The sequence below is a fragment of the Engraulis encrasicolus genome, chromosome 3, assembly GCF_034702125.1.
Source record: "Engraulis encrasicolus isolate BLACKSEA-1 chromosome 3, IST_EnEncr_1.0, whole genome shotgun sequence".
Classification (NCBI taxonomy): domain Eukaryota; kingdom Metazoa; phylum Chordata; class Actinopteri; order Clupeiformes; family Engraulidae; genus Engraulis; species Engraulis encrasicolus.
The window spans coordinates 14,389,131-14,416,782 of record NC_085859.1 but is presented as its reverse complement, the minus strand read 5'-3'; the positions used below and the strand labels follow the sequence as shown (position 1 = coordinate 14,416,782).

Below are 27,652 nucleotides of genomic sequence, written 5' to 3'. Positions count from 1 at the left end.
CGTACTGTAGTTCATAAAACGCTCAATACCGCTCGTGCTCTTGGGGCAAAAGACTACAATAACCAAGAGCAACTCGTTGGGGCGTGACAGCTAGCTTACTGGTGGACTTGTGTAGATGATGAGCTGAGCAAAACATTTCAGACAATTTTGAGCGTATCACTTTTTAGCCATCCATGTGCAGTTACGATTGTTGTGTTGTATATTGATGGTTGTCTATGAGAGACCACTGGCTTTCTGTTAGGTTTTAGTGTTCGCGTTTTCGGGCTTGGCAATTATGCTTTGAGAAAAGTTGCCGAGCTAGCTGGCCGATGTCTCTCGGTTGGCTGGCTAGCTAGCTACTTTTAGCTGTCTTCTCAGAATTTAACCGTTTTTTAATATGAAACGTCTTGCCATTTCAGTGCGTGTAGTGTATCAGAGTATTGATAACTGTCAGTAGATCTTGAAACTGCCGTTTCCTGCCAAATAACCCCAAAACAACTAACAGTTAGGTTAACATTAGGGTGGAACGCTATTTTGCTACACTGACCTTTTAAGGTTGATGCTTTTAATCCAGTGTCTCTTTTGAGACAGCTGTACGGACATCAAATTGAATGTCATGGTTTCCAGGAACCATGTCTTGTAAATCCAAAGTTGCTCCGAGTGTTGACTTCGACCACAGCTGCTCGGACAGTGTCGAGTACTTGACACTCAACTTTGGTCCATTTGAAACTGTCCATCGTTGGAGGAGACTGCCGCCCTGTGATGAATTTGTAGGAGCAAGGTAATGCGACGTTTTTTTCTGCCTGCTTTGTAATCTACTCTTCAAAAAATGTCATATAGGTAATTTACCCTGACAGTGCTGATATTGTAAGTACTTGGAACAGCTGTCCATTTACATTGTCAAAATATGAAAACTGTCTGTCCCAACAGTTGTCAATCTCACGTGGCAGCTTTCTATGCAAAGGAAAACATCACAGATTAATATTGCCTTTTCTCACTCTTGTCATTTGCAGACGGAGCAAACATACAGTGGTTGCATACAGGGATGCCATCTATGTGTTCGGTGGCGATAATGGGTAAGGTTGGATGCAGAGATGGTGAATTCTATTCCTGCATTCTCTCTGGTTGTAGTCTTGCTTCTGTTTACACACACAAGAATATATTTATAAAAGGAGGTTCATGTTCCTCTCCAACGATTTCTGTCAATTGCAGGAAGAACATGTTAAATGACTTGCTACGTTTTGATGTGAAGGACTGCTCCTGGTGCAGGTGAGTTTTTATAATACTGTAGTTGTAGGAAGAGGGGGATGCATCTAAAACACAGGGGACCAAATCTGGACCGCAATGTCATTGTACTTGACCCGCAAGATCATTTCAAAAGTGTATTACCGTTGTCTTGCATACACCATTAATCTATAATAATATATGTGCATGTGCATTTGAATTGCCATATGATGGGAGGGTTTGTTTTTTTGTGTGTATCATTTTCGCGCACAATTTCAGTCAATTTTTGTGTAAATATGGAGTTTGGCCCATGACTTAGTCCCCTTTTAATTTTATTCTATTGTGTATTTGAGCTTGACACACCTGATTTAAAGGATGTAGAATGTAGTGTGCTCTCGAATGATATAACTTGGTGTTTTTACCCTACATATTTTAACTCTTTGCTGACAAATCTGCTCAGGGCCTTCACTACTGGAACCCCGCCGGCACCAAGATACCACCATTCAGCTGTGGTCTACGGAAGCAGCATGTTTGTGTTTGGTAAGCCTTAGTATTTGTGTCATTTCATCCACATTAATTAATGGCTTCAGCAATTGTCAATTAACCTGGTTTGTCACAGTCCAAAGTTCAACTGTTTTGACATGACGTTCAACATCCTAGGTGGCTATACTGGGGACATTTATTCCAACTCCAATCTGAAGAACAAAAACGACCTCTTCGAGTACAAATTTGCAACTGGACAGTGGACGGAATGGAAGGTGGAAGGCAGGTAATGTAACCATTGGTGATTCCTCACATTTCTTTACAAGTACAGAAGCGGTGGTATATGACCACTGTACATGTGTGTGTGCGTGCGTGCGTGTGGCAGAGCACGTGTGTAAGCTGATGGGGGTATTCAAGAGTGTGCTATACAGTACAATTATGTCTATATCAAGGTACAATTATGTCTATATCAAGGTCTTTTGTGTATGTTTTGTATTTGTGTATTCATATAAGCTGACAGACAGCAAAGTACTCTATTCTACACATTTAAATTCAATTTACTAGTAATTCCTTTCAATTAGTATAACATAGCAGAAGATAGATATTCATTTTCCCTTTTCATCTTACTTGTTTTATCAGACTGGTAGCCAGGTCAGCCCATGGAGCCACCGTCTATAATGACAAGCTGTGGATCTTCGCCGGATATGATGGCAACGCCAGGTGAGTTGGTCCTCCAAATAGCTTTACAGTGATGGCACAAGCATCTTCCTCAGAACTCAGACCTATTGTTATGTATTGACGATCAATTACCTCTTCCATGTTTCAGCATAGATCCACACATTTTCCATCGTTGGAAAGCTGAGATTCTCCTCTTTAACATGACATATTCCTCAATGCAGGTTGAATGATATGTGGACCATAGGTCTTCAAGACCGAGAGCAGGCTTGCTGGGTTGAGGTGAGTATTAGTAACACTTTATTTTGCGGTGTCATTTTTAGTGTAAGCATGTAACATTTTGTGCTTACACTGTACATGGCTGAGATTAACATGTACTAGCCATTTTTGCTGGTGATGAAAAATAATAAGGTATGCCATTGTGTCGCCCTGCTGTCCCCAGATTGACCAGAGTGGTGAGATCCCGCCGTCCTGCTGTAACTTCCCTGTGGCCGTGTGCAGAGACAAGATGTTTGTCTTCTCGGGACAGAGCGGAGCCAAGATCACCAACAACCTCTTCCAGTTCGAGTTTAACGGACACATGTGAGTAGCAGGTTTCTCTCTGGACCATAGCCCCTCACCAGACAGACATCATCCCGCCACTGTAATAGTCACTGAAAAAAACGTTATTACCATACATGTAGCTGGCCATCCGGGTACTTTATTCGTGAATGTGCGTTACAGCCTTTTTTGGGGGAAAACAACATATGTCTCATTAACTTACATGCAACATCGGCTAGCCAAAATAAACACAGTCCATGCTTCAGCCACGGCTGTTTGGTTATATTATTTGAACAGCCGACAACACGACACGTCTTAGGCATGTTGAGCATGAACAACGCTAGTCTACAGGTCCTTGTCCTTTGTTTATTCTTCCCCAACACCATCAGTACTTTGCCTTCGCTTATACCCCAATGTTTTCCCCCAAGAAGGGGCGTAACCAGGGCTCTAAATTAACTTTTTCCACCACCAGCCAATTTGGCTAGTGGACATTTTTCCTTACCAGCCACACAGAAGTTCAACCAGCCATTTTTTTTTAATCTCGCCAAAATAAACTATGCGTTAGGCTAGTAATTTTTTTTAATTGGTCATTTTGTTCAACTATTTCTACAACAAATACACTATAGGCCTGTATACTATATGCCTACATAATAATTAAGCATATTATAGGCCTAGGCTATATATTTTTTCATTATTTTTTAACTTCTGCTTTATTTTTTACTTTCATTACTTAGGCCTAATTAATTTGATTAGTTTTTGTTCAATTCCTCTGAAAACAGCTGAATCACATCGCACAAGCCACTCACATAACAGACCTTTAACATACAGTAACCAAGCACACAGCCAAACACTACAAAACCTCACATACGCACACCCCAAGGAAGGAGAAGAGATGAGAGGAAAATGAGAGGAGAGAGGAGGAGCTCTTCTCTACCATGCGCAACAAAATGACAAGAAGCCTAGTTTAATTAAAAGTAAATAATATCTCGGGAATCTTCGCTTCCTTTGTTACTTCCACAGCTTCGTCGTTGGTTGCTTTTTTTCTTTCCGATGGCGTGGGCTTTCCAACTTAGTTGCGCCACGACTCTGAACATTTCAGAAGACAACTGAACTGACAGCTACGGTCACACTACTCTGACAGTCGGCTCTCCTCCTCTGCCCTGGTCGCTATTTCGTTCCACAACCACTCATTTTTAACGTCACTATTTACAATTACTACTAGCATTCACCAACACACAGAACATTGCCCCACCCCCGCCACATTCTCATCACTCGCACAAAACATAGTCTACACCAGTGTTTCCCAACCTTTTTTGTGTCGTGTACCCCCTAAGCCTTTTCGTTGTGCTATGCGTAGACTATCCCCTAACTTGTGTTTTACAGCACCGCCGAAGGTGTTGCGTCACTAGGAGGGCGCAGCCTGGCTACTGGAAAGCCCACGTTGGGAGGCTACGTCCGTGACGCTAGTGTCCATGGGTAATGTAGGAAATCTCGCCCTATAACGTTCGTCTGAGCAGCGGTTTACCGTTCATAATTTACTGTACTCGGGCGCTACTAGCCAAATTGGCGGGTAGGTATTTTTTTCTACTAGCCAAAATGAATTTTCACCCGTGTTTGGCGTGTTGGCGTGTGTTAATTTAGAGCCCTGGGTGTAACGCACATGGCACATGTCACTCGTCATGCCGGTTACACGTATAGTGTAGTGGAAAGTGCGCACATCCAGCAAAAAAGCATCAGCAGGTGCCAAATCAAAAAACTGTCACATGTAGGAGCGGGAAAAGATCTGCACACTGCTTGCAAAAGACTTAATTTATTAGGAGAAATGTTTTGATCACAGATCTTCTTCAGGCATCAGACAGCAATAAATTAAGTCTTTTGCAAGCAGTGTGCAGATCCTTTCCCGCTCCTACAGGTTACACGTATAGTACCATGACGTCTTGACTACCATGACCTTGGGCCACTTTAAGTGAACTACACTCAGTCCTATTTTAGTGGACCAAAAAGTGAACCGACAGCAAAATGACTCAGTTCTGCTTTTGGTCATATTGTGAGTGTATTACAAAAAGAATTGACTGCTCTTCCTGGTCTTGTTAGGCTTTAATGGTGTGTCAGTCCTCTTTTTAATCGCACCCGGTCCTCTAGAGCTCTCCTTAAATGATTGCACCTATTCACAAGTGCAACTTGTCAGGACACATAAGCGAACCGGACTCAGACCACTTCAATGAAGCTTCACTTCTAAGGGGTCTGGGTACACTTTGGAGCCTTCACATTATGCACAGAAAACACTGAGTCACTGGTCTGAGTTCGCTTAAATGGCTGAAAGGGACCAAGTGTGAAAACCCTATTACTTACTTACTTACTTACGTGTGTGTGTGTGTGTGTGTGTGTGTGTGTGTGTGTGTGTGTGTGTGTGTGTGTGTGTGTGTGTGTGTGTGTGTGTGTGTGTGTGTGTGTGTGTGTGTGCTACCCTAACACCCCGGACATTGTTGTTGATGACACTGCGAGGACCATCACATAGGATGCTGCTTTGACGTATGGACTTGTGCTTTGCTGAAAAATGTGTCAAACCAATAGTTCATGCATTGACAGGCAGTGGCTACAAAACATCCATGATGGCACTTATCTATGGTAGCCTAGGCCATGTTCTTAGGCTATGTGTGAGAGGACTGCAAATAGCCGGCCTAAATAAGAAAAAAGCAAAGCAGCTAGCTAAGTATTGCTCACTTTCTGCAGTTACAGGTAGTTTGCATATATGGAGAAGGAGGTGCCACTTGTATCCTTGAAGAGGCTGTAGACCACTATCATTTTGGTATTTATGTAAAAGATACATTATTGCTTCTTTTTTAGCATTGTTTGGGGCGGTGTATGGTTTTCTCAATAATTATTGGTCCTCCCAAATAAACAAATTTAACTGTGCGTGTGTGTGTTCCTCTTGTGCAGCTGGACTCGCATCCCCACGGAGCACCTGCTTCGCGGCTCCCCTCCCCCTCCCCAGAGGCGCTATGGCCACACCATGGTGGCCTTCGACCGCCACCTCTACGTCTTCGGGGGCGCGGCGGACAACACGCTGCCCAACGAGCTGCACTGCTACGACGTGGACTCCCAGTCCTGGGAGGTCATCCACCCCAGCACTGATAGCGAGGTGTGGGACGCTCAAGGACGCACGCCCGCACACACACACACACACAGAGAAACAGAAACACAGAAACATGACGTTGACGTGCATACCTGGGAGGTCGCCCATCCCAGCACCGATAGCGAGGTGCGTTGCACGCACACATGCACGCAAACATGCAAACACGTGCACACACACACACACACACACACACACACACACACACACACACACACGCACACACACACACTCCCACACACACACACACACACACACACACACACACACACACACACACACACACACACACACACACATCCCAGTACTGATGGCAAGGTGCATGGACACGCACAAACACTCACATAGTTTGATACGCATTGCAAACCAACCATCCCAATGCTGTGATTTGTGACGTGAACATGTCGGTCGATTCAAGATTAGGTGCCAGATCCAGTACGGACATGGGGCTCTGTCTGCACAGTGGAGTCAGAGAGAGTAGAGAGAGAGAGAGAGAGGTTCCATTGGCCCATTGTTTCCGGGTTCTATTATTGCAAGGGGGAGGGGGGGGGATCCCCCTTTAGGCAGACCTAAGGACTGTTCTATTCAATGCTAGGAGAATTATGACACGCCCCTTTAGGCAGACCGGAACCTGGTCATGTTAGGTGCCCATAGCAACCTATTACATTGGCATATCTCTATATACTTAAAAAATCTCTGGTATTACTGCCACATTCTCAGAAAAGAGATTTCAAAAAGCCCTTTCAGCATCCCTAGTGTACACTGTTTAGAAAAAATAACCTTAATACTGAAAAGGCGTTCATTACAAAGTAAATACCATGTAATACACATATCTCGAGAATAACTATGAAACTGTTGCATATTTTCTAACCATCTTATCATTTAACCTCACTCTGTTCCGCTGTTGTTACCCAATAAATGGTATTCACTTTGTAATTACCCCCATCATTACCCGTTAAATACCATGTAACTTCACTGTGTTACCCTGTTGTTACCTGGAAATTACACAGTAATTACGTATGGTATAACTGTGACATGAAGTAAAGCGTTACGGGAACCCAAGTAACAACATCACATGTCATTTCACCTCCCAGATGCCAAGTGGCCGGCTATTCCACGCCGCAGCAGTCATCCATGATGCCATGTACATTTTCGGAGGCACCGTCGACAACAACGTACGCAGCGGGGAGATGTACAGATTCCAGGTTAGTTTAACGAAGAAAAAACACGCACATCCATCTAAAAAAAAAGGATGCTGAACTAGCAAAGTCATATAATCGCAAAAAAGAATATTTTGGGCAGCATGCCTTTCATTAGACATGCTGTGAAGGGCATGTTTGATGAAGGGCATGCTGCCAGAAACTTAACGCATTAAATAAGAGAAACAGGACCTTGGTTTTGGAGATTCCAGGTTAGCACAGTTAGATTAGCATACTGGATAGTTCTTCAAACTATTTGCCGTGTACTGTTAACTGTGTAATGTACTCTATGAAAAGTTGTAGTTTTTTTTTATCAGAAATGTGACGTGGACAGTCATGTTTTGTGGCCATCTTTCTCCTTTGCAGTTCTCGTGCTACCCCAAGTGCACGCTTCATGAAGACTATGGCAAGCTGTGGGAGAATCGGCAGTTCTGCGATGTGGAGTTCATCCTGGGAGAGGTTGGTTGGTTCTCTCCTCTTGCTCTTATCGTCAAGCTGAGTTTAACTTCTACTTTCAACTTTATGGTCACCAAATTTGGCAATTAAATGTGCAAGATAACATAAGCACATATGAACAACAACAGATAACACAGGACAGACATGAAGTGCAATTCATCAATAGAAAGTTAAAATGACCATAACTGTGGTTGTACAATAAAAAAAAAAATCATAAATAAATTCAAATAAGACTACATAGCAACTCAATAACACCCCCTTTTGTCCAGGACCTTCATCATTCTTGTTGTTCAGAAAGTACAAAATATATTGAATCATTGCCGTAGCATTTTTCACTGGGCAGTATCAGCGCTATGAGATTTCTTTTTTCCAGTTCATGTAATTGCTGCATTTTGCCTCTACTGTGTGTAGATGACAGTGCTGAGCAATGCCTAAACCGTGATGGATTGTGATGATGAGCTGTCGCTTTTTTTCATCTGCAGAGGGAGGAGAGGGTGCTGGGTCACATCGCCATAGTTACCGCCCGATGCCAATGGCTGAAGAAAAAGATCCTGCAAGCACGGGATCGCCTCAAACAGGTGTGTGTGTGTGTGTGTGTGTGTGTGTGTGTGTGTGTGTGTGTGTGTGTGTGTGTGTGTGTGTGTGTGTGTGTGTGTGTGTGTGTGTGTGTGTGTGTGTGCTCCTGAGAAGATGCAGGGCAACTTTTGAATGCATCTTTGGAGTGCATTTTTTTTCATGATCATATATTGACATGACTTCTGTCACACTTGCACCTGTGCTCAACCTTGCTCCAAATACACAATGTACTGTTTATGTGCCCATTTTAAATTCAAACAACATGCCAGACCTCACAAAGACCCGACAAGAAAGGTTAGAAGCCCACTTTTGTCTGAGTAGTAGCATGATCTGAACATTCCGCTTCTTACTTTTATTCAGAAATGCAAGCAGGAAGTTCCTGAGGAAGGAGACGAGTCGGCGGCGGTGGCGGGGGGAGCAACTGCATCAGCGGCGCCCCCGGTGGTCTGTAGCCAGAAGTGCAGTCCATCCAGCAGCACCTCCAGTGCTAGCAGCTGCTGCAGTAGCAGCGCCAGTACCAACACCACGTGTACCAACACCACCACCACCACCACCACCACCACCATCAGCACCGCCATATGCAGCCGGCCCTCCGGCTCCCAGCCCATGCTGGAGGTCTTCTTCCGGGAGGTGGAGGCCCAGCCCTTTGAGGTGCTCATGCAGTTCCTCTACACCGACAAGATCCAATACCCACGCAGAGGTGAGCTAGCCTGGTTTTACCAGACCACATTAATTACTTGGTAATTCATTTTTGGTCTGGATTCTCGATGCCCTGGAGCGATTGGGTGGGAGGAGTGAGCTCAGCTCTGTATTACATGTCGTGTGATCAAATACCCACGCAGAGGTGAGCCAGTCTGGTGTTAGATCCAATACCCATGCAGAGGTGAGCCCCTCTCCTGTTAGATCAAATACCCACGCAGAGGTGAGCCCCTCTCCTGTTAGATCCAATACCCATGCAGAGGTGAGCCCCTCTCCTGTTAGATCAAATACCCACGCAGAGGTGAGCCAGCCTGGTGTTAGATCCAATACCCACGCAGAGGTGAGCCCCTCTCCTGTTAGATCCAATACCCACGCAGAGGTGAGCCCCTCTCCTGTCAGATCCAATACCCATGCGATTGGGTGGGAGGAGTGAGCTCAGCTCTGTATTACATGTCATGTGATCCAGTACCCACGCAGAGGTGAGCCCCTCTCCTGTTAGATCCAGTACCCACGCAGAGGTGAGCCCCTCTCCTGTTAGATCCAATACCCACGCAGAGGTGAGCCCCTCTCCTGTTAGATCAAATACCCATGCAGATGTGAGCTAGCCTGGTGTTAGATCCAGTACCCAATCAGAGGTGAGCCCCTCTCCTGTTAGATCCAGTACCCACGCAGAGGTGAGCCCCTCTCCTGTTAGATCCAATACCCACTCAGAGGTGAGCCCTCTCCTCTGTTAGATCCAGTACCCACGCAGAGGTGAGCCCCTCTCCTGTTAGATCCAATACCCACGCAGAGGTGAGCCCCCTCTCCTGTTAGATCCAGTACCCACGCAGAGAGGAGCCCTCTCCACTGTTAGTTTTTCAGAGTGAGGAGTCTGCACATTTTAAATCCTTTTTTGTTTGTTTTTTTATTTACATGGCTGGATTATGTTTCGACTTCATCAGATTCGAATATGATGAAGTCGAAACATAATCCAGCCATGTAAATTACAGTCCGCCTTTGTCCTCCGCCTTTTCCTGGGATGTGCACAATCTTCACCTTCAACCTCTGCCCAGTTCAGCCAAGGGTATGCTTGCTGCAGGATACATGTGCATGTGCACTTTTTGATACCTGAGCGTGTTGCCTTGCAAATTTCATGTGAACTTTGTGCAGGGTAGAGCACCAGTCACAATGTATGCAGCAATATTGCAATATTGGCAAACCGCAAGCGGCGATCTTCTGAACTTCCATGTTCAGTTAGACGATGGCGGAAAACATTACTAAGAGCCCCTTTTTGAGCTGCCAGCCATCTTTTCATGCAAATATTATGTGTTCTCTGCTAGGGGTGTAAATCACAGCCGCCATGACGATACGATTCAATATCTGGGTCATTTCACGTGAAATCAGACACTTTGGGACCCGACCGACCCGGATTTCAATCATACTTGGTGTGCCTTTTCAGTAGCAAGGTAGCACCCCAGAACTGCATTGGTTTGAATCTGACACTAATATTAAGGGAGAAACAGACTAGGGAAGGTTCACATGTGAGGGTAGGACACTATACATTCAGCCTTGAATATATCAGTCAGTGTTAGTCACAAAAAGATGCCTGTGGTGTTGTTTGAAAGCTCTTTTCTGGCTCTACATATTACACAATCACCTTGGAATACAACTACCCTCAGAATATGAATTATGATAAATTGAAAAATTAAAAATTGAATATCTAAAAAACTCATATTTTAAAATGGCCAGTTCCTTGTCCAAACGTAGCCGGCAATGTCATGAGCAGCACCTAAAATGCTGGTGTTCGGTTTGTTATTCATTTCAGAGAGAATTTGACTCACAAATATGGCATCATACAGACCACTTACTAATAATATGGTAATACCATAGTAGCATCACATGACAAAACAAAAACAAAACAAAAATGGTCAGTGTCCATGGTCCCAGGTTTCAGAAACTAAGGCATATGTCCATTTATACACACCAAATGATGATATGTGAATGTTTGAACATTCCTTCTCTGTGTACCTGTGCCATCTTCCCTTTACCGTACTTTAAAGAGATAATCAATGGCTACACTCTCATTTTGTACTCTACCAGTGCATTTGAAGCAGCAGCTGTGTCTTTTGTAGATAATGTATAAGTACGTCCCGTTGCAGTTACAGGTTCCACTACCAGAAGCACATCCTGATGATCCATGACAAGTCTATCTGGTCTGAAGGGAAAAGTGAAGGATGGAGATGGCCCATGAGGATGCAGGAAGTTCAGTTTCACCTCTCCAGTGCTTGGCATACATTCCTCAGCACATGCTAGCCACCAGTTGCCATCATATACAGCTACAACATACCCTTTGATGCTTGAAAATGTAACACATTCCTTTACTGAGCTCACTCTTTCAACTCTGCCTTCTCTGAATGCTCAAAATGGCCTAACTTCCACTGTGTCCATTGACAATGGGCAGAAGCTGTGTAGTTTTTGAGTACCTGGAATAGTTCTTGCAGATTCAAACCTTTTCAACAGGTTCTCAGCTTCATGATGGTACATCTCTGTTGTGGCAAACTGGCAATGGATGTTCTTGACATTATCCTTGACAAATTCAAACAGTTGGTATGGCGTTACAATTTAATTGTCAATAGGACGTTGCAGACTTGCTCGTGCAGCAAGCCATTTAACTGTCCCTCCAACGCCATCACATGGACCTTTGCCATGTGATGTGGCAAAAAAGTACCACTCTGCAGGTATGTGAAAATCTGCCTCGTGGTGGCACAAATTTGTTGTGTTTTTAAGGTTCTTATATTGTGCAGGAAGTCTGCAACGTCCTATTGACAATTAAATTGTAACGCCATACCAACTGTTTGAATTTGTCAAGGATAATGTCAAGAACATCCATTGCCAGTTTGCCACAACAGAGATGTACCATCATGAAGCTGAGAACCTGTTGAAAAGCTTTGAATCTGCAAGAACTATTCCAGGTACTCAAAAACTACACAGCTTCTGCCCATTGTCAATGGACACAGTGGAAGTTAGGCCATTTTGAGCATTCAGAGAAGGCAGAGTTGAAAGAGTGAGCTCAGTAAAGGAATGTGTTACATTTTCAAGCATCAAAGGGTATGTTGTAGCTGTATATGATGGCAACTGGTGGCTAGCATGTGCTGAGGAATGTATGCCGAGCACTGGAGAGGTGAAACTGAACTTCCTGCATCCTCATGGCATGGGCCATCTCCATCCTTCACTTTTCCCTTCAGACCAGATACACTTGTCATGGATCATCAGGATGTGCTTCTGGTAGTGGAACCTGTAACTGCAACGGGACGTACTTATACATTATCTACAAAAGACACAGCTGTTGCTTCAAATGCACTAGTAGAGTACAAAATGAGAGTGTAGCCATTGATTATCTCTTTAAAGTACGGTAAAGGGAAGATGGCACAGGTACACAGAGAAGGAATGTTCAAACATTCACATATCATCATTTGGTGTGTATAAATGGACATCTGAAACCTTTCTGAAACCTGGGACCATGGACACTGACCATTTTTGTTTTGTTTTTGTTTTGTCATGTGATGCTACTATGGTATTACCATATTATTAGTAAGTGGTCTGCATGACGCCATATTTGTGAGTCAAATTCTCTCTGAAATGAATAACAAACCGAACACCAGCATTTTAGGTGCTGCTCATGACATTGCCGGCTACCTTTGGACAAGGAACTGGCCATTTTAAAATATGAGTTTTTTAGATATTCAATTTTTAATTTTTCAATCTATCATAATTCATATTCTGAGAGTAGTTGTATTCCAAGGTGATTGTGTAATATGTAGAGCCAGAAAAGAGCTTTCAAACAACACCACAGGCATCTTTTTGTGACTAACACTGACTGATATATTCAAGGCTGAATGTATAGTGTCCTACCCTCACATGTGAACCTTTCCTAGTCTGTTTCTCCCTTAATATTAGTGTCAGATTCAAACCAATGCAGTTCTGGGGTGCTACCTTGCTACTGAAAAGGCACACCAAGTATGATCGAAATCCGGGTCGGTCGGGTCCCAAAGTGTCTGATTTCACGTGAAATGACCCATCTATCATCCATCATTATTCGATGCGATTCGATTATTTTCTATACTTAAGAATGCCCCACGATACGATACGATACGATTCGATTCAACTTTTTTCCAATTACTTCTCCACTTCTACTTCTATTATGTTATGGATCTAGGGCATTGGGCAGGGGCCAGCGATTAGATTATTTTCGATACTTCAGAATGCCCCACGATAGGATGCGATTCGATTCAATCGTCAGACTAAATCGCGATATATCGATACATTTCGATTATTATTTACACCCCTATTCTCTCCTCTGTCTTCTCCCCACGTCACAGGTCATGTGCAGGACGTGCTGCTGATCATGGATGTGTATAAGCTGGCGCTGAGCTTCAAGCTGTCTCGTCTGGAGCAGCTGTGCGTACAGTACATCGAGGCCTCCGTGGACCTGCAGAACGTCCTGAGCGTGTGCGAGAACGCCAACAAGCTGCAGCTGGACCAGCTCAAGGTACCGTACAGAACATTCACTTGTAGAGAGTTACTTGTGCACAAGCCCTGGTGCTAAACAAAAAGATAACGTATTTTTTTGAAAAAAGGTTTGCACACTCCTTTGGAGAGGTTTTTTTTTGGGGGGAATCTGAGGAATACCGAGATGTCGAAACGTCATTGCCATTGAATGATTGAATAAAAAGAAGAACAAATAACTTACAGAAGAAAAAATCCAAAGGAGTGTGCAAACCTTTTTTTTTTTAAAAAAACTGTACAGAACATTCACTACGTTTACTTGATGTGTTTTATTCAGAATTAAAGTGAGTTAGTTCGGAATTAAAACCATTATGTTAACGTAGCCACTAACTCACTTGATGCCCATGACTAGCCAGGCCATGCCCTCCTAGTAATGCAACACCTTTAGCGTTGCTTCTAGTCAGGCCAGGAGCAATGTAAATATCGTTTCCGATCTCCAGAAAAATCGGGAACTTCACCCACTTTGTCGGGAACCAATCAACTTTGAGCAGCTCCAACAGCCCTGGGTAAAGGCGTGTTCAAGGCAGTGTCGTGGTTTAAGCAGAGACGTTATATTGGGACTAAGAAAATGTTCGGTTTAAACTTCTGCACAGTACAGCCTTTTCTGGCCTCGACTAGTAGCAAACAAAGGGAGGCAGGTCGACCATACCATTTGGGAGATATTAATTGTTATGCTCTAGGTCAGACCAAGTTACGCATACACATGTAATTTTGGATCCTAACTTTCTGTGGTTAGGATGCTTAAAGGGACACTGTGCAGGAAATGGTCAAAAAAGGTACTGGAACTATGCTGCTCATTGAAACTGGGCTGCCTATAGCCACATTTCATCCCTACATGAAAGCTTACTAAGTAATAAACAAATATTTTCTAGTATGGTCCAAGTACAGTCATTTTTGCAGATAACAATGGCTATTTTTGGAAATTCAAAATGGCGGACCATGGAGAAGATCCCCCTTTTCACGTATGAAAAGTGCAATTTTTCCAGTCATAATGAATACTTAGAATTTGATGCTGGTGGTAAGTATTCATGAAAGAGGTAACATTAGTGAATGGGCAGCATGGATTCTGGAAATAAACAACTAAAAATCTCACACAGTGTCCCTTTAAGCGCCCAATTTTGGATCCTAACATTCTGTGGCAAGGATGCTTATTCCATGTCAACAATTGCCATTTCCCCTCACTCAGTCTTCATTTTCTGTCTGTACATTTTCTGATTCCTTTGTCCAGGAGCACTGCCTGAACTTTGTGGTGAAGGAGTCCCATTTCAACCAGGTCATCATGACCAAAGAGTTTGAGCACCTGTCCACTCCGCTCATCGTGGAAATAGTACGCAGGAAACAGCAACCTCCTCCCAGGATATACTCAGACCAGCCCGTGGATATAGGTAATGAAACACACACATGTGTTTACTTACGATTAATTGATAAGCGCCGTTTTCCCCCCGAAATCGCAATGTTTCTCGAAAAAACCTACTAAATCTAAAAAAATGTAATTAAACGTTTAGATAAAATACCACATTTAAATAAATTCTATTTCAATTCTTTGACCCAAAGGTGATTTAAATATTCCAGGGTCTCTTGTCAGTTGAATTGTCGATTGATTGCGATTAATGCTCTTTAATCGATTAACACATTGATCGATTAAAGTCGATTAATCGATTAATCGTTTGCATCCCTAACACACATACACATGCACGCACTGAGGAGTTGCAATCAGGGCTCTAAATTAACACTCGCCAACCGGCCAAATGCTGTTAAAATTTCAGTTTGGCTGGTGGACAAGACAAAATTACTAGCCACTTTGACTGAAAGTGAGTGTATATGTGGCTATTAAGTTTTAGCATCTACTAGCCAAATTGGCTAGTTATGAAAAAAAGTTAATTTATAACCCTGGTTGCAATAAATACATTCCCAGTTCAAGTGTCCCTGAATGGTTTAACCATTAGCATCTAACCTAACAGGATGACCCTAGAAGAATAATTCCCCTGGGCCTGAGTTTGACATCCCTGGGTTAAGGCGACACTGTGATATGGATTACTTAATATCACGATCACGATATACATCACGATATAGCACAATTACATACGTTTTCAGATATTCTCTTGATTTGCTCTTTATTTTTTCATGTCGCAAAACAACCTTTTTTTAAATGGATCTTTTTATTCTTATTTTTACACTTACATTAACGTATAGTGTGTATTGTGACAACATGAAATGTAATTAAATGATATTCAATTGTATAAAATTGATGAAATTATTATCACGATATAAACGATATAGGAGAAAGGTCACGATATAATACACTTTTATATCACGATAACGATATATATCGTCATATTGCCCAGCCCTACACTGCATGTCTTTCTGCTCCTCAGGCACTTCGCTGGTGCAGGACATGAAGGCCTATCTGGAGGGAGCGGGCCGTGAGTTCTGTGACATCATCCTCCTGTTGGACGGCCACCCACGCCCTGCACACAAAGCCATCCTCGCCGCCCGCTCCAGGTAACACACATTGTCTCCATGTCTCACAACTAAAAACTACACATGAGTTTACTTTGCAAAAATGTTGGGGAAGCCATGGTGTAATGTTAAAGCAGTCGGACTTTAGATCACAGGGTTGCAGGTTGAATTACCACCCTTACCTATCCCGTCCTTCCTCCATGACTGACGTGCCCATGAGCAAGGCACCTATCCCCACACTGCTCCAGGGACTGCAACCAATACCCTGTTAGGTATCACTTTATTTTAATGCTTCACTATTACAGTGGATCTTCCACATTAGGTACAGTATAATAACCAGTGTAACAATATTTAATACCATGTAATACCAGTGTAACACCATGTAACAATTTTGTACTCACTTCTAGGATTAGGGTTATGGTTAGGGTTGGTACATGGTATTATATGGTATTACACCACAAACACACACACACTAAATACTGATGCATGAATGCATGATGCATGAAAGTTTTTTTTAATTTATTTTAAAGAGTAAATAAAGAGTAAATAACGAGTAAACACACAACACTCACACAAACACACACAAACTAAACTAGACATCATGTCAAGAGTCTGCCCTGCTTGAGCTGGCCTAGCCCCAGGGTAGACTCTTGAAATGGTGTGTGTGTGTGTGTGTGTGTGTGTGTGTGTGTGTGTGTGTGTGTGTGTGTGTGTGTGTGTGTGTGTGTGTGTGTGTGTGTGTGTGTGTGTGTGTGTGTGTGTGTGTGTGTGTGTGTGTGTGTGTGTGTGTGTGTGTGTGTTTACTTGTTATTTACTCATAAAAAATAAAATAAAAACTAACCCCTCTTTGCAACTGCACTTGTTGTTCTGTATATTTCCGGTGCACTTTGTATTTGCTTGTGATGTTGGCTTGATTATGTCCTCTTTTGAAAGTCGCTTTGGTTATAAAGCATCTGCCAAATGCAATGTAATGTAAAAATAATGTAATGTAATGAATTTACATTTTCTCTGACACGTTCATTCACATCACTGTATGTGTAACAGATCCTAAGTACCAGTAGAATCAGAAACCTGTTTGACCCTGGACATTTTGTGCACTCCCACTCCCAAACATGAGAAAACATTTTAGTGGTAGCCCCACCAGAGTTGCAATAAAAGTGGATTGTAGAGTGAAATTATATGTGTTTTAGACCAGTGGTTCCCAACCTATGGGTCGGGACCCCCCTTATGGGTCGCCAAAGATCCACAGGGGGTCGCGGAGCCCTCTGGATTTTAAGGGGTTTCGTTTTAAATATGTATAGCCCATGTTGAATAAACGACAAAGCATTTAACTAATAAATGCATAGAAGCAGCAAATTGTAGGTGCTACATTAAACATGTATTCTATATTTGACCAGAGACGAATTGAGGAATAAAATAACTAAAATAAGTTTTCGCAGGAAACGGAGGGCATCTTGTGACTCCGTCTCGTGCGGGCGCTCGCATGGTTGGGTCACCAAAGCTTACAATAGTAAAAACATGGGTCCCTTAAGAAAAAGGTTGGGAACCACTGTTTTACACGGTTCATAGCAGAGTAGGTAGGAGGTGGAAAGGCAGTTACTGTACTGTGTCCCATGCCTCTCTCTAAGGCAGTGATTCTCGAAGTGTGGTCCAGGGACCACTGGTGGTCCGCGACAGAGCTCAGGTGGTCCGTGAGGGGATTTCTACTTTTCCAAGACAAGCTAGCAGTAGGCTATATTTGTAACATTATTACAAAGCTAAGCATAGCTGAAGTCTTATTTTCATAACAATAAGACTGTCTTGTAATGTCAATAAAAAGTAAGGGATTTGTATTGAAATTAGCAATGTCAAATTAGTACCTGCCAACTGACCATTCAGTTGACAGGTGGTCCCTGAACATTTTTGGGTAGACAAAGTGGTCCTCGATCTGAAAAAGTTTGAGAAACACTGCTCTAAGGAATGTGGATGACCTTTATTATTGGCTGTGCTGATTGATGGCCTTAACCCATTTATGACTAAGGTGATAATCTACAAGATGATCTGCAAGAAATGCCTGCAGCTAAAAGCCCAAGTCATTTTTTGGGAAAAGGTGCCCTCAGCACCCTATAGTATAAAGTTGCATTTAAAAGCCAAGACCCTCACCTTGCATTAGCATATGTTCATTCAGCTCTAACATACCCACATTTAAATAAAAAAAAAATATTTTTTGGTCTTTTTGGCTTTATTTATGCTAGGACAGTGAAGGTGGTGACCGGAAGCGAGTGGGGAGAGAGAGATGGGGAATGGCAGGCAAAGGTCCGGAAATCAAACCCGGGTCAGCCGCATGGTAGACGAGTGCCCTACCGGTTGGCCACGGCAGGGCCTACATACCCACATTTTTATTTGAAAAAAATCTCAAATCTCATCAGCCTGAATGCTGCGTCCATGCAGCTTCATGCACCTGGGTCAATGTTACGTATGTGCAGCATCCAGCATTAATGGGTTAATAATGGATTAGGGATGGGCATACGGTGAAAATTTCTTCGTCGATCGTCGGGAGAATTAATGATTAATAATCGGTTAACCATTAACATTTTTATATTAAAAACAGCACACATTTAGGCCCACCATGCCCTATACTCTTGTATAACAAAAATACATCAAAAACATAATGTTTTTCTTCGAGGATTTGTTTTTATTAACAACACAAGTGTCAAGTGATTAACAAGAAAAGTTAAACCTGAATTGGTGCACATTGCGCAAACGAGGGAGGCTTCAAGTTGCGAGCCAACAACGAAGGCACATAAGGGTGCAGACATCGAGGCGAGGCTAGGTTGAGATGAATCACCGCCGTCTTTTACAAGGCTTGGATGCGCGGTGTTCAAGTGATACATCATGGTCTTTGTTGAATTGGTCTTTGTAATTCACATTGCAGTAATTACAGTGCATTTTGTCATTTTCTAACCGAAAATGGTCCCACGCCACACTTCGCCGAGACCTCTTCATGGTTAGGCAAAGCCCGCTCTATGGAAGCTCGAATGTAACAAACAAGTCAAGCCAGGGTACGGTGATGGTGAGATATTGCCCCCTGCTGCCCAAATTGTGTAGGTATAACAGCGAAATGCATTGCATTGAGGACGTGCACTAATGACCTACATTCAAGTTTTTTGTTTGTTTAATGGTTCGTCTGCGAAAATTAATTTATAAATTGTTGCTCAGTATCTGACTACTTGTACTTTGTATTGCCTCATCATGACTGATGCAATGCATTGTAGAATTGAATCGGATCGGATCGCATAGAATCGAATTGAATCGAATCGAATCGCTACCTCCCGAATTGTAATCGAATCGGATCATGAGGGCAGTGCCAATCCACACCACTAGTATCCTGTGTGCTCCAGTTAATCTTGGCCCAGTCTCCTTTTGAAGTGGACCAGCTTGCTTTCAACTGAATACAGTCCCAGACTGTGAGCACCAAAAAGGCTAGAGCACAAGTGACCTCCTTTCCTGGTTAATATTGGTCTCCTCATCCCCCCCGCCCCTCCACAGCTACTTCGAGGCCATGTTCCGCTCCTTCATGCCGGAGGATGGGCAGGTCAACATCTCCATCGGGGAGATGGTGCCCAGCAAGCAGGCCTTCGAGTCCATGCTGAGATACATCTACTATGGAGACGTCAACATGCCGCCAGAAGACTCACTGTATCCTCTCACACAGTGCACACTAGTAGTGGGAGTACTTGCAGGACTTTAAATTAACTTTTTTTCTTCACCAGCCAAACTGGCTAGTTGGTGTTAATATAGCAGTCAAATAGAATTTTCACCAGCATTTGACCGGTTGGCAGGTGTTAATTTAGAGATAGTAGTGGTAGTAGTACTAGTAGTACTACGTAGTTGTAGGAGTAGTACTAGCATTAGTAAAAAAAGATTTGCATCAGCAGGGTGGCAGAGGTGGAAGAAGTACTGAAGTTTTGTACTTAAGTAAAAGTAGAAGTACCCTGCGAAAAAAAATACTGAAGTGAAAGTAAAAGTTGTACACCAAAAATGTACTGCAGTATAATTCCTAAGTACTAACTTTTAAATGTACTTTTTGAGTACAAAAGTACAAGTAGGCCTACTCGCGCAATGGCTGTCTTTCTCCATGTTTGCCTACTTGATCCAATTGGAAAAAGTTTCTGCAACTGTTTTCGGTTCTATATGAACATGACTATGGAGTCCTGTTAATGTTTTTTAAAGTATCTTTTCTGTCTGGGTGTTCGTTTGGAAGAGGGGCTTGGTTCCGCCTCCCTGCCCGCAGCTGAGGCTACTCAAATATCTACGAAACACAACAGGAAAACCTAGGATAAATGTAACTAGTAACGAAGTCTTCTTCTAGAAATGTAAGGAGTAGAAAGTACAAGTAATTGTCAAAAAATTTAATAGAGTAAAAGTCTGCATTTTTATTTTTACTCAAGTAAGTACAAATTCCAGAAAAAAACTACTTAAGTACAGTAACGAAGTAAAAATACTTACGGTAGTTACGTTCCACCTCTGCAGGGTGGTTTTGGGCATTTTGCTGTTATCTACAAGATATGCAAGATATTTATTGTCACGTACTCAGATTAACTTTTTTTTTGCTCAGAAAAGTCCCAAAAAAGAAAACGTAGAAAAGGTATAAGAAGTTTCCGAGTTAAAAAAAAAAAAACAACAACAAATGTTTTCTTTATGATTTTTTATTGTGTGTGTGTGTTTATTTTCATTTGTTAAATTATTAGGGTTTTTTACATCACAAATGTATGTAAATAATAATGTAACGTAATTGCTAGAGTGTGTCCTTAACTGTGGTGCAGCTACCTCTTCTCTGCCCCGTACTACTACGGCTTCTCCAACAACCGCCTGCAGGCCTACTGCAAACAGAACCTGGAGATGAATGTCACCGTGGAGAACGTACTGCAGGTACTGGACTGGACTGCAGCATTCCCACTGGCCATGCATATCTCTCTCTCGCTCTCTCTCGCTGTCTCTCGCTATCTCTCTCGGCTGTCTCATTTCTCTGCCTCTCGCTCGCTGTCTCGCTCTCGCTCTCTCTCTCTCTCTCTCTCTTGCTGTCTCTCTCTTGCTCTCTCTCTCTCTCTCTCTCTCTCTCTCTCTCTCTCTCTCTCTCTCTCTCTCTCTCTCTCTGTCTCTGGAGAACTTACTGCATTTCAGCCAGTTTTACTCTTGCCTGGCTCCAGACCAGAACACACACACACACACAGACACAGACACAGACACAGACACAGACACAGACACACACACACACACACCAAGAGTTCGCAAGCATGCCAACTCTCCACTTCTCTCTTTCTCTCGCTCTCTCTCTTTCTCTATCTCTCTATTCTTCTCCCTCTCCTCCCCTCTCCCTCGCACACATGCGCGCGTGCGCACACACACACACACACACACACTGTATAGCTTCTCCTTTCATTAGTTTTCAGCTAACCTGTCATTAAAACCCTGTTAGACAAGCATGCTTGCCATTAGTCACAGGGTTAGATGGCACATTAGTTTTAGATGGGTTATCATTTTCTAGTCTAATTTTCTTGTCATTGCATGATGGTTTATTCTATTTCTGACATACTACAGGTTTATAAATAGAAGAGTGTTATAAATTAATGATATAAAGCATATGTATACATAACAATTCACTGTAGATTATAATAATTAATTTATAGTTAAAGAATGTTTTACATGTTACAAGTTACACTTTCATCACATTTTAAGATATTAATAATTTGCACATTTATAACGTGCATCCTCACATTCTATATTTCTGTGTGTGTGTGTGTGCGTGCGCGCGTGCGTGCGTGCTTGCATGTGTGCTCATTTATAACATGCATCGTCACATTCTGTGTGTGTGTGTGTGTGTGTTTGTGTGTGTATGTGTGTCCGTCTGTGTGTCCGTGCGTGTGTTTGTCCGTCTGTGCGTGTGTTTGTCCGTCTGTGCGTGTGCGTATGTGTGTGTGTGTTTGTCCGTCTGTGTGTGTCTGTCTTTGTGTGTGTGTGTGTGTGTGTGTGTGTCTGTCTTTGTGTGTCTGTCTTTGTGTGTGTGCGTGTGTGTGTGTGTGTGTGTGTGTGTGTGTGTGTGTGTGTGTGTGTGTGTCTGTCTGTCTTTGTGCGTGTGTGTGTGTGTGTGTGTGTGTGTGTGTGTGTGTGCGTGTGTGTGTGCGTGTGTGTGTGTGTGTGTGTGTGTGTCGATGCAGATCCTGGAGGCGGCAGACAAGACGCAGGCGCTGGACATGAAGAAGCACTGCCTGCACATCATCGTGCACCAGTTCATCAAGGTGGGTACGCTGCTGACGGAAGCTCTGGGGGACTGCTGGCTCACCACCAAAGGATGAGCGCCCCCCCCCTACGCCATCACACCTCAACCAGTGCAGTGCAGTGTGCTGTGGCCTCCTACGCCGTCACACCTAAACTAGTGCAGTGCAGTGTAGTAGAGCATTGGATCCCTGGTACTGGGCTGCCAAGCAGTCACACCTCAACCATTCCACTGTAGTACCATGTTGCCATTTGCAGAATGAAATAAAGGGAAGAAGATCCCGCTGGTGGATTGAAACATTGCTGTTTGTAGAATGAAATAAAGTTTATATATTTTTAGAACCCATGTCCAGCGTGGGAACCACTCTATCACATAGCCTCACTAGTGAACTAGGCAACGAAACTAGACAGTAAAAACTAGACCGATGAACCCAACTATCAGCAGAATATACTTTTGCTTGGCTAGTTGGTCTAGTACGGCACTGCTGGAAGTCAGCCTGGGTAGGGGAACAGAGAGTCCGGCTTAACCCCAAAAACTGCAGCCTGTTCCTGGCTATGGCACGGCTCCTGAATGGGAAGCTGATGTCTGAGGCGTAGAGCATGCACTCACTGCTCTTTCTGCACAATTTTCTCTCATTTTTTATCATTTTAAAGCATGTGGCTTTTCAAAGGTTGACCTAGTTATTATATTTTAGCCATTTTTGCTTATCCTGTCTTTTTTTGCCTTGTTTGTGACCCAATTTCTGACCCTAACTATGGTTTGTGTTTTTCTGTTTGCTTGTCGTCCCTCTTTGTCTCTATCGCTATCGCTATCTCTTACTCTATCTCTATCTCTGCCTCTCTCTCTCTCTCTATCTATCTATCTATCTATCTATCTATCTATCTATCTATCTCTCTTGCTCTCGCTCTGTCTCTATCTCTGCCTCTCTCTCTAACTCTCTCTATATCTATATCTGCCTCCCTCTCTCTCTCTCTCTCTCTCTCTCTCTCTCTCTCTCTGTCTCTATCTCTGTCTCTCTCTCTCTCGCTGTCTCTATCGCGCTCTCTCTCTCTCTCTCTCTCTCTCTCTCTCTCTCTCTCTCTCTCTCTCTGTCTCTATCTCTCTCTGTCTCTATCTATCTCTCTCTCTCTCTCTCGCTCTGTCTATCTCTGCCTCTCTCTCTAACTCTCTCTATATCTCTGCCTCTCTCTCTAACACTCTATATCTATATCTGCCTCTCTCTCTCTGTCTCTCTCTCTGTCTCTATCTCTACCTCTCTCTCTCTTTCTCTGTCTCTATCTCTACCTCTCTCTCTAACTCTCTCTATCTCTATATCTGCCTCTCTCTCTCTCTCTCTCTTGTCTCTCTGGTCTCTCTCTCCGCTGCAGGTGTCTAAGCTGCCCAACCTGCGTTCTCTGAGTCAGGTGTTGTTGCTGGACATTATCGACTCCCTGGCCGCCCATATCTCAGACAAGCAGTGCGCAGAGATGAGCTCCGACATATAGCTCTCTCCCAGGACCAGTGTTGCCAGATTGGGCAGGTTCTCACCCCAATTTGGCTGTTTAGGATGGCCGTCTGCGGGTACAAAAAAGGGCTTTTGGATGGGGTTTTCTGTAGATCTATCATGGCCATAGAAATGAATAGAATATAGTCCAAATAGTATGGGATTTACTGCCTCCGGGTGGTTTCTCAGCATTTTTTTAGGTTGGAAATCCTCAGTGACATCTGGCAACCCTGCCCAGGACTGGCCCACTGCACATAACCACACACCAACAACAACAACACCCCCCCCCCCCCCCCCATGACTGTATATCTACATAGGCCCTACTTTAAACTGTCCTGTTATCCCACCCATTGGCTATATGCATAGGTTGAGTTGTTGAGTTAAAAAGGGGAAATTATTAGGCCACCTGACCATGCACACAACATGCATTAGTAGGACAGTGAGACAGTGGCAGACATGAATAGTTAAAGGTACAGGCATACTGTCAAGCTACAACCCCACCCCCATCTGTCCCCATTAGGGTGACCAGATGTCCCGAAAAATTCGGAACAGTCCTGAATTCTAAGCGTTTGTCCCGAATCCCGAATCCCCCCCCACCCCCACCCGAAAAAAGTCCAGAATTTCCAGTCCAGTAACCTCATCTGGTCACCCTAGTCCCCATAGACTGACTCTTTATCTACATACCGTCTACGTTCCTATTGCAGCCTATCCATCCCGGGACTTGTCATGTTAGATGGGTAAACTCTCCATGCCCCTACCACAGTCAACCCTGTTGTTCCCGTCCAATGACTTTACTCGAAATCTAGACAGAGAGCTATACAGTCTGTGGTCTCACTGCAACACACCACAACACACCCTGCGATGCTTCCTCTCTGGTCTCCCTCCGCTTCTTCCTATTTGCTCATTTTGCTTGTTTATTTATTTTATTTATTGTTTTGTATGAACGTTACGTATGAGCACCATGGTTTCAAACGGCCTTTTCTGTTGCCACCACCATCGCCCCCTCCTGTGTGGCCTGGGGGGGCTGTTTGGTTTGGGGCCTTTAGTTTGAGCGTCTCATTTGGGTTCATGTGTCGCTGGTGGGAGGTGAGTCAGCCAGGTGTGAGTGTGCGTGCGTGCGTGTGCGTGCGTGCGTGCGTGTGTGTGCGTGCGTGCGTGTGTCTCTGTGTGCGTGTGTGCGTCTCTGTGTGTGTGCGTGCGTGTGTCTCTGTGTGCGTGCGTGCTTGTGTCTCTGTGTGTTTGAGTGCGCGTTTCTGGCCCAGGGCTGCCATGACTGTGTCAAATGACTCTGGTACCTTCGTGAAATACGCACGCACGCGCACACACACGCGCGCACACACCCAGGAATGGGCGCAGGGGGCATAAAGGACAGGTGGTCCCGAAAATGAGCTAAAGGAATCTGTGGTCTAGCTTTTGGAATAATGTTTTTTTCATCATGTACTCATTTGGCATCTCCTCCTTTGTTTTTGTTTCTGTTTGTTTTTGTTTTTTACAGATTATTTTTTATCAAGCAGAAGAACAGTGAAATATGTTGTTATAAAGGGTTATTATGTAATTCAGTCTAGTCACAGTTCCTGTTGGGTTGTGGTCTATTCTTGTGATGAGACGAGAGCTTTTTTTATACCCGTAGTCGTCAATAGAAAGTCCTTCGAGAGACTTTTCATTTGAATCATTTGAAGTATTTGCATTGTCACTATGCGTCTTAGTTTGTTGTGTATTTTATTTTGTCAGTAAAGCAAAAGATGACACGAGACTGACTGGAAAGGCATAATAGTCCATTTAGATGCATGTAGTTAATCCTCTACAGTTTGACAGCAACACTATAGTGCCTTTAGATTTACACCCTTAAAGGGGTATGCCACTATTTTGGGGCTTAATGCAGTTAAAATCGTTGGCTGGGGTTTATAAAGGTGGTAAAGTGTCTTATTTTTCATGTTAAGCGTTGTCTTGCTTTAAGACAAGTTAAAAGAGGGAGTATGTAGCTGAGCTAGTGAAAGTCAATGGATCACTGTAGCATGTAGCATGCTACACGGATGCATTGACTTTCACTAGCTTAGCGACATGCTAACTGTATTAAGCCCCAAAATAGTGGCATACCCCTTTAAGAGACAGTAAAGGGCAACCTGCACTCATTAGTTAATGTACAGTCCAATGCCACATATTCCAAATGACAAAGTTTTCCCCAATTCAATCAGGTTATCCACTTTATAATCCTAAATTATGTACAAGGGCGGCGCCATTACTGTTTTGCTAGCGATTGCTAGTGCTAAATTTCTCAAAAGGGCTATGGGCAGCCTAAGCAGAACCAAATGACCAGGTTTTACCCAATTCAACCAGGTTATCCACTTTTATAGAGTTACGCACAAGTTACCATAATGATGTATTGTACAAGGTCGACGCCATTACTGTTTTGCTAGCAGTTGCTAGTGCTAAATCGTTCTAAGGGCTATGGGCAGCCTTAGCGGAACTAGCGGATTAGGATTGGAAATTCTGTGGCAGTATAACAAATGTTTAAATGGGTGGGTAAATAAAGTGGACTGCGTGGTTGAACGATCACCTGTTTGAAAGGACCGTTAAACCCAAGTCATTTGGAATATGTGGCACTGGATTATGACTAATGAGTACAGGTTACCCATCACTGATTAGTGAAGCAGGAAAGACAAAACATGTGGTGTATGGGAAAGCAATGGTTAATATGCTTTATTTCAGGAAAGCCACCCAATACTAATTAACCAGTGGTTATCGCATTTACTGTATAAACTGAGATACATTATATACCAAGCATTTATGGGCTGGCTGAATTATGTTACAGCACTATTTACAACTAGGCCTACCGTATGAAGTCTTTTGTCTAATTATGTCCAGTCTCAGAGTAGCCTAACTGAAGGCTTTGCAAAAACGGAAACATTTTTCTAACCATGTAAACAGTGATGGGTCACCTGGATTTAGGAGCCAACTCCAGTGCCACATATTCCAAATAACCTGTTTTTACCTGTCCAAATACCAGATACCTGGTAGGCGTACATTACATTTGGTAATACCAGGTCTTTTGGAACATGTGGCCATGGATAGTGTCTTCTTAATCCAGGTTGCCCATCACTTCATGTGAATTTGTGAATCGTGAAAAAAATAGTTTAATGTGTATATATACAGTATAATCTATAATGTTGGTAATTTGCGTGCTGATAATCCTGTGTACAGCTTTGCTACAGTTTGTCTTATTTTGTAGTAAAACCCAGTCCATTAGCCTACCTTATTCCTATTACAGATCTGTGTATATGGCTCTGTTTGCTCAATGCCTTAATAAAACTTTACTGTCATCAACACTTTTCCTACCATCATTTCTTAACCGCATAGTAGATTAACATTACCAGATGTCTTCTACTGCATGGTATACAGTACCTGTAAGATGTGGCTTTTTTGCATTAAAGTTTGAAATTACACTAAGACTGAAGAATAATTAAGGCACCTTTCAGGCCTAATACTGTAGAGTTGTACTTAACTACATTGTAGGCAACTGTGATTCAGACAAAAAAAATGCATCAGTTCATTTGCCCTTTATTAGGAAAAATAATTCTGGGAACTGAAAATAGACATCACACGTCTCCCTCGATACTCACCTAGTCAGTTCTTGGATAGGGCTTTAGAAATGCATTCAGAAATGTGAGTCATGGTGCTGCATGCTGCTTTGCAACTCACTCAGGGAAAGGTCTCTAAGTGCACTGCTTTGTGCCTCTCCCATTCTCTCTACCTTATAGTGTTGTCACATTCATGAACGAATCGATTCTTTTGAACGGCTCCTACAAGTGAACGATCGGAACCGAATCAAATCTGGAGGAGCCACTATACCGTTTTTTTTTTTGGTTAGTTTTTCATTCTTTTTAAGCACTTGACCTTCACATGAGAACTTTAATTGGGGGGGGGGGGTCTGCCTCAGAGAGTGG

The 27,652-nt window shown here is 43.2% G+C and overlaps 1 protein-coding gene across 2 annotated transcripts; it reads left to right on the top strand.

Annotated features, from left to right (window-relative positions):
- The first annotated feature begins 86 nt into the window (after nt 1–86).
- lztr1 (leucine zipper like post translational regulator 1) lies at nt 87–27,032 on the top strand. 2 transcript variants are annotated; one of them, XM_063194821.1, is made up of 20 exons: nt 87–760; nt 993–1,055; nt 1,192–1,248; nt 1,664–1,743; nt 1,864–1,972; nt 2,326–2,406; nt 2,586–2,643; nt 2,804–2,943; nt 5,842–6,043; nt 7,129–7,239; nt 7,600–7,692; nt 8,172–8,267; nt 8,626–8,965; nt 13,323–13,492; nt 14,738–14,894; nt 15,885–16,011; nt 19,498–19,647; nt 20,775–20,880; nt 22,167–22,247; nt 23,593–27,032. In XM_063194821.1, exons 1-20 carry the CDS (start codon nt 591–593, stop codon nt 23,707–23,709), a joined length of 2,508 nt encoding a protein of 835 aa, XP_063050891.1. In that variant the 5' UTR covers nt 87–590; the 3' UTR covers nt 23,710–27,032. The 2 variants fall into 2 exon arrangements, with proteins under 2 accessions (XP_063050891.1, XP_063050890.1); XM_063194820.1 differs by having other exon boundaries at nt 5,842–6,163.
- Nucleotides 27,033–27,652: the final 620 nt, after the last annotated feature.